This window comes from Mangifera indica, chromosome 1 (genome assembly GCF_011075055.1).
Source record: "Mangifera indica cultivar Alphonso chromosome 1, CATAS_Mindica_2.1, whole genome shotgun sequence".
Taxonomy (NCBI): Eukaryota; Viridiplantae; Streptophyta; class Magnoliopsida; order Sapindales; family Anacardiaceae; genus Mangifera; species Mangifera indica.
Genome location: NC_058137.1, coordinates 9609626 through 9617459, shown reverse-complemented (window position 1 = coordinate 9617459; position 7834 = coordinate 9609626). Strand labels below are relative to the sequence as shown.

The window sequence follows — 7834 nt, the reverse complement described above, 5'->3', positions numbered from 1 at the left end:
TCAATCATTAGACTATCTATGTCTTGATAAGTCCCATCAATCGATAGACATGCGATCTTGGTAATCTTTCTCTATCTAAGGACATCAATCGATAGATATACCATATTTATAAGTGTGCCAAGGTTATGAGTACTCTCTCAAGTCAACCAATAATCTAATAACCTATGTATCATTGGTATCGACTTATCTCATACTTCTTGGGATAGTTGAATCCTTATCAATACGTAATCACCTAAACTCTCTCAGACATTAGTCTAATCCATTATGTCTATACTTGGGTTTATTAATCATCTCCAAATGCCCAACTCATATATCTATCTCTATGAGACATCTTGGCACCTTTGTGGGCCTTAATTCATATTCAAACATCCATAATAGATGAGGTGTGATTTGATGGATAGTTTATATTTGCTTCTTCCATTAGAAAGTAAAAAAGAAAAGAAAAATTAAATAACTGGTAGAAGAGCTTTCCATGGGTACATGTTTAGATCACAAATGATATGAAGTTGTTATATCTAGATCATCAAATAACGATGCTGTTTTGAGTTTTTGAAAGATCTATTATGATGTTGTCTTCTTTTGTTCGGTTTCTCAATGAGAAAAAAAAGTGGTTTCTTTATTGTTATGTTTAGGCTTGGGCTAGAGTTGAGTCTGAATATGGGTTAACTAATTTGGTTCGAATCCTAAATAGTTAATTCAAGTTTGAGTTTGAACTCCTTTGAATTGACTAGAGGTATAGTCGGAGAAATGAATAGTGTCACCGATAGGATAAACTTTAGCTCCATACAAGGATTCAAGCTAAACCCTTGAAATTGAAATTCCAATTCGAATTTGGCTTGAATTGAGTTGATTATCAATTCAATCTGAGTTGGTTTAAATCCATCCCTAGTTTAAGCATATTTAGAGTTGGATTTGAGTTAAACTGACTTGAGCTCAATTGTTAGCTTGGCTTGATGGAGCTTATTAAATTCTTGCCATGCGTAAGTGTAATAACAGGTGGAGACTCTATTGTTTATTGGAAGGATATGAAAAGATTTTAACTTAAAATGTTTCGTGAATGAAGTAATCTTATTCCCTCTATTTATCCCTTGCTTTGTCAGTTGAAATATGCAAAGATTTAGATTCCTGGAGAGGCTAATCACCATTGTACGTTTATAGCCAAAAATTGAAGCATTTAACAAGACCGTTACATATTGTAATTTTGTAATTTTGATATCTTTCTCTCTTTTCAATAGAACCCTAAGGGCATTATTGTAATTTTGATAAGCTATGTATGACCATACATAATCTTGGGTATGGGCATACATGATGTCAATAAAGTTTTTTTTAGGTCATGGACGGTTGTCTGTTCTTGTCACATGTTTGTTTACCGAAAATTCTATTTTCTAAAAATCAATGCATGGTCAAACATGCAATGGTGCACAAGCGTATTCCCATTCAAAAATCAAAGATTTTGTGCCTATGCATGAGCGTGACTAACCTTAGCACTATCATGCATGATGTTCTGTAAATAAGATTTTAAGCCTCTAAGCTGAATTTCTCCTAACTATTTAAATTCTAAACCAATTATAAACATTCACAAGATTCAAGCAACGAAAAATAAGTCATAACTAACCTATCCCAATCTACTATTGACATCGGATCTTCACCAACTCAACTTAAGTAATCAACAAGAATTAAAATAGAATCAAGCAACAATCACAACCAAGGTTTCCGTTTAATCCATTAGTTCGTCTATCCCCCAATCTCATGCGAATTCCCAAACGTATCAAGAATATCCATTCACTAATTATATTTTCCGTTAATCTGACCCCACATCATGCACAAGATTACAACGTAATCTTTGTTAATTCATTGAAAATGTAGGTTTGACCATCACCTTATCATTCTAACAAGATTATCAGATTTCTACAATTTCAAAGAGGAAGAGACGACTCCCACTTACTTGGACGCAAAGCAAGAAGATTGTCACCGCTCTTTCTCTCTCAAGATTCTTGATTGCTGGAAACTCACACTAGCCAAAATTCACTACCAGCCACTCCAGATGACTGTCCTCTCTCAAAGACTATTTGATTTCTAAGGTTTTTTGGCTGGTGAAATCAATATAAATCCGTGAAAAACCCTTTCCATCCTTCACAATTTGTTCTTATATAGGATTGCTAAAAACACAATGCATGGTCATGCGCTTCAACGACGCACTGTCGTACATCCTCTTATTCTGCCTACATGGTGATCCATGTGAGCTGCCTCCTGGCAGATTTATTTATTGGCGTGCACTTACCATGCATGATTTTACCTCAATCCAATATCCAAATTTGATTCTATACTTAGTCATTTTCAATCGAGATATGAATACAACTTAAGGGAAAGGATTAAAAGACACTTGTAGAAAACTTGAGGGTGTTACAATTTGCCACAAGTCATTGTTGGAATTTGCAAAGATTGTTGAAGGATAACGGTAGAGGTTTAGGTCCCCATCCTGGTGCCAAACTGTTTATGTAATTTTTCGTCATCAGTAATACATACAATTTTGAATTTTGCACAAAAAAATTTAAGTCAACAGTTCATAGAATCTAAAGAGGCTTTGTCGTGTCTCTTATGATATTAAATGAAAGATTGAGATAAGAATTTATTACACATGATTTTTATCGCGGTTGGATGAGCGAAAAACATATTTAATGGATGGCGACAGAAGTGATGCAAGATGCATAACGTTTTCTCCGGCACGGCCAATTCGGGTTTTGACTTTTACTTCTATTCTTATTTTTTAAAAGAAGTATTTGACGAATAATTAAAGTAGAAGAAAAGGGTACTCATTTTTCAATTTGTTTAGTTTCGAAGACTCAAAATGCAGCAGATAACAAAATCAACGGAAAGAAGTGAGAAATTAACAATTTGAAACTCTTTCCTCAGTAATATTATTATACCTGGTGATACCACATTATGAAATTTGTATCTTCATCAAGAAAATACTGAGCACGTCTCCTCCCTTTCAAGCTACATTTGCCCGATCACTATAGGAAATGAAGGATCCTCCAGTTCACTAAATTACAACATAGAGACATGCATTTTTGTCATTTTTGGTTGAACAAGTGAGTTCTAAAACACCCTATTATCGAGGATATACTTCAGTAATTGATGAGTCATAAACAGAGCATGGGATTGAGTTGCTTTTAGATTGATCAGATTCCAAATCCTTTGCAGCCGTGCTAGCGTTTCTTCTATTACCAAGAACAAATGCTGGTTGTTGAGGTGCTGGAAGAGTAATCGAATAACTATTAAGCATGAGAACTATTGTTGCCATTGTGGGTCTGTCAGCCGGATCTTCCTGGACACATAACAACCCCATATGGATGCATCTAATCACTTCATTTCTAGAGTAAGAATCTGTCAAAGTTGAATCCAACAGTTGCAACGGTGTCCCATCCACCCAATGTTTCCAAACCTGAAATAATAAGTTGGTCACAATTAATGAGATTCAACTAACTCATTTTTTCTCCGCTCTCCCTTTGCATTTAAAGATACTAATTCAAACAAAGGGGAAATAAAACGCATATTTTGCTTACATAGCTCACGAGATCCTCAGCATCATCTGTTTGATAGAAATTGTTGTTCTTCTTGCCAGTAATGATCTCTAGTACTAGGACACCGAAACTATACACATCGGATTTCACTGAGAATTGTCCATGCATAGCATATTCTGGAGACATGTAACCACTGTGCAGTAGAGATTATGTTAGATATTAAAGACAGCAAGGAACCTTGGAAACTTTAATCAAAAAAACACATACATTAATTGTTTGGATAAAACTATGCATAGAAACAAATTATACAAAGTTGTTTGTACAAATTAATTGATATGATTATTTACTTTTTCACTCATTTTAATATCATCTAAAGAGATATTATTACTTCAATTTGTATTGATAAACTTATACAATTTATTTGAATATGTATTATTACTCTAATTTTTTTAAGGTTAACTAAATAGGTTCTCCAGATGTTATGCCTATAGCGATTTGATAAGACCAAATGAAGACTGCATTAGTGATATAAAAAAAAGCCAAAATTCATTTATCTGCTTTCTTTACAACTAGTAGAAAAACTTACTATGTCCCAACGATTCTGTTTGTATTCCCTTGAGTTTGATCAACTCCAACTATCTTTGCCATGCCAAAATCAGAAATTTTAGGTTTCAGATCTCTATCTAACAATATATTGCTAGCCTTAAGATCACGATGTATAATTCTCAATCGTGAATCCTCATGAAGATAAAGCATTCCTCTAGCAATGCCTCCAATAATCTTGTAGCGTCTTGACCAATCCAATTCTGCTTGCCTTTCAGGTTCTGCAAATGTCAAAATCAAAATCTAACATAAAACTATCTAGAGCTGAGTTTAATGAATAATGAAGCAACTCTACCATCTACAGAGGATGGATAAAAGAATCCATTCGGTCTAAAGCCTAACAAGGATATCGGACTTATGAAAATTGAAATTCATGGAGACAGTTCAGACCATATAGAAAATAGTCGAGGCTTTTGTTTGTCACAAATTCATAGATAAGAATCTTTTCTTCTCCCTCCAAGCAAAATCCCAGTAGTCTAACCAAATTTCTGTGTTGAAGCTTGGCTAACAATAAAACCTCATTCTTAAATTCTTCTGCACCCTGCACGGAACTTCTTGATAGCCGTTTTACAGCTATTGCTTGCCCATTAGAAAGTATGCCCTGAAAATGTTCATTAATCAACTGTTATATCATTTATTGAAACTTTTTTAATCCCTAAACTGACAAATTTTTGAACCTTGACAACTCTTAGAGGTTGATGTCACTATGTACTGCAATACCTTATAAACAGCACCAAATCCACCTTCACCCAATTTGTTATCAGCTGAGAATTTGTTTGTGGCTGTTTCAATTGCCCCCAAATCAAATTGCAAAGATTCAATAGTTGAAATGTCATCATTTTCAACTGCATAGCCAGATAGTAAATAATTTAATCTTAATAAAAGATTGCAACTATAGGATTAATGTACAGACAATGGGAAGTAAAAGATTGTTTGAACTGTTAATAAAATAGCTTTTAAAGATTCACCATTATCTCCCAGTAAAGAAGTATTCTTCTTTCTTGCTCTCCTAGTTAGGAGGCAATAGCCGGCTACGAAAAGCACTGCAGCGACAACAATTGGAGCAACGATGGCTATGATTATTGAAGATGAAATTCCCTTTTTTCCTGCAAGAACAGTAACATTTGCATTTTGTACACTAGTATTCAGACTCACTTGGTTCTGATAAGCTCAGATTTGGTGTAAACTCACAATTTGATACAAGCTGAAATAATATCTGAATGTTTTAATACACAAAATTACCATCTCTGTTTTTGCCCTCAAAACATCTTTAGAAATGTTCTAATATAATAAATGGTAAAAGCCACAAAATTTTTCCATTTTTGAACAAATGAATCAGTATGATGTCAGTCTATTATTTAAACAAAACATAATATATATGTATGCATGTTTGTATATATTCAATAAAATTTTAAAAGAGTCAAAAACTTAAAAAAAAAAAAAAAGAGAGCAACTATATCTAGTAAATAGTAATTTTAAATAAAAATAATAGAATGAATTCAGAGTGGGTTAGTTCAACTTCACCTCTACGTGTCACAACAGAAACAGGAGCTGGTGAAGAGAGCATAGGCGTCGGTGGCGGTGCGGCAGTGACGCTTTCATTATAAAACGAGTAGAGTTCAAAGTGGCTAGTACAACTCGGAAAATAAACTCTTGCTCCTGCCTGGGCAGTCCGCAAATTAGCAAAAGATTGCTCAAGACAACTATTACAGTCAACATTTGACAGGTCTGGTGTGCACTGCACAAGGCAGTACAATGTTTGTAAGGCTGTAAAATTTGCCTTTCTGGTCGAAAATTTTTTAGGTGAATCAACAGCCTGATTTACTGCTTCCTTCATTGTACTCCCTACTAGCTGGCTAAAACCTGGTTCTGTAACATTATTAGTATTGTACAGAATTAAATATGGGTTATCGGCAACGGTAGAAAAGATGTAGGCGTCTGAGTAGCGTAAACGGCACTCGTCGTAGTATATTATAGCTTCTTTTTGAACAGGACAACGTTGAAGAATATCTGAGGTAGCAAAATTGACACAGTCTCGACAGATTGTGGAAGAGAGATCACCACGGCAAAGAAAGAGAGCGTAGACCTTGTTAGGGTCTTCGCCTGCGGTGGCGTTGTAAAAACCGCTGGAGAATCCATTGCTGCGACTGGCGTTAGAGACAAGGGAAGAGAGTAGAAGATTGAGGTTGGATTGATAGGTGCTATTTCTTGAAAAAGTTGTTGTGTTTGGGCAATCGTGGGAAAGGTAATTTGGATTGGCTGCACTTGTTAAACCAATAACAAAACTTACAAGATAGACAGCAAGAAAGAACATGAAAATTTTGGAGGAAGGCATTTTGATTCTCAGTTCTTGGGCTCTGAAAATGCTTTTCTTTGTGAACAACGCAGTTTAAATATCTCCACCAACTTCGAAATGATTAGTCAAAAGCCATTGAGCAGAACCTACTTTTTGACCACACGAGTTTTATCATATAAATAAATATAATTTTAATTTTAATTTAAAATTATTTAATTATTTGATTATATATTTTAAATTTATATTTAGATGTGTATTTAAATTGATATACATTAATTTTTTTTTAAATATTATAATAAGTTATATTTTATTTATAAAATTTATTAATGATTTTAAAAGTTTCATATCCAAAGTCAAAAAAGTCAGGCCAAGCCAACTAATTAATTTCCATCTGTTGGAGGAAAAGAACCGGAAACTTTGGTCTTCGATGGTGACGTGAGTGGATATAAAATGCTTGACGACCTGTCAGAAAAGAAAATTAATTTATTTGACCATATAAAAGTAAGCGTTGATTAAACTCTCAAACCTGTCCCTAGGACTTTTCTTGGTTAATTCGTATTGTAACAAGCCACTCTAAAAATTCTATTCTTCATAAGACATATAATTAATTATCAATATACAGAAGGCTTTCTAAAGTCAATATGTACAAATATCAAATAATTTTTCAAAACTTTATTAAATAATAAAGTATATCCAATCAAAAAGTTCAGCCCCAAGCATTTATAATTAAATCTAGATTTGAAAATTCGTGTCATTAAATCGTATTTATATTGTATCAATTCAGATTTCAGATTAAAAATCTTAAACCCAAACCCAAACTGAAATAAAATTATATAAAAAAATTGTAACCTTAAATTGAACCGAAATATTTTTGTATTAACCTGACCAAACTCGAAATGATTTAAATTATGTAAAAAGTAAAGTCATGTCAAAACACAACAGATAACGATATAATTTATAATGAAATAACACATTTTATCAAATATCAAGAAATAACATAATTTGTTATAAAATAATACATCAAAACACATACTTACTAAATTCAAATACACAAAAAATATTTTGACATGAAACGATATTTTTTCAAAACAAAATTGTTTTATTTCAAGTTAATAGTAATAGTTTACTTATTATTGTTTTATATGATCAATTATAGAATTCAAAGTGTGCACAATCCAATTTGGTGTAGTTTAAGAGTTTCTTCAAATCAAATTGAATAAACAGTTTGAAAAATTTTCAAACCAAACTAGAAAAAATATAGTTTAGTTTGGTCTAGATTACGGTTTGAATTTATTAAAATTATTAATTTATACATATATATTATTTTATAAAATTAATTGAATTACAATTTTCTATAGCATAATATTAACATGTAAAATAAATATGAAATATATATAAAAGATACATATAA

General features: G+C 32.7%; 1 protein-coding gene across 1 annotated transcript; it reads right to left on the bottom strand.

Annotated features, from left to right (window-relative positions):
- Nucleotides 1-2887: 2887 nt before the first annotated feature.
- LOC123224844 (cysteine-rich receptor-like protein kinase 10) lies at nucleotides 2888-6500 on the bottom strand. Its single transcript, XM_044648574.1, has 7 exons — nucleotides 5652-6500; nucleotides 5096-5233; nucleotides 4848-4972; nucleotides 4518-4728; nucleotides 4111-4348; nucleotides 3567-3717; nucleotides 2888-3445 (listed from the first exon to the last, which is right to left on the bottom strand). Exons 1-7 carry the CDS (start codon nucleotides 6460-6462, stop codon nucleotides 3113-3115), a joined length of 2007 nt encoding a protein of 668 aa, XP_044504509.1. The 5' UTR covers nucleotides 6463-6500; the 3' UTR covers nucleotides 2888-3112.
- Nucleotides 6501-7834: the final 1334 nt, after the last annotated feature.

Excerpts from the sequence above, each read along its gene's own strand:
- LOC123224844 (XM_044648574.1), bottom strand. The coding sequence starts at position 6,462 with ATGCCTTCCTCCAAAATTTTCATGTTCTTTCTTGCTGTCTATCTTGTA. Across the intron at positions 4,973-5,095 it reads TTCTTTACTGGGAGATAATG|TTGAAAATGATGACATTTCA; the intron begins GTGAATCTTTAA and ends CTGGCTATGCAG. Across the intron at positions 4,349-4,517 it reads CCTCGACTATTTTCTATATG|AACCTGAAAGGCAAGCAGAA; the intron begins GTCTGAACTGTC and ends TGACATTTGCAG.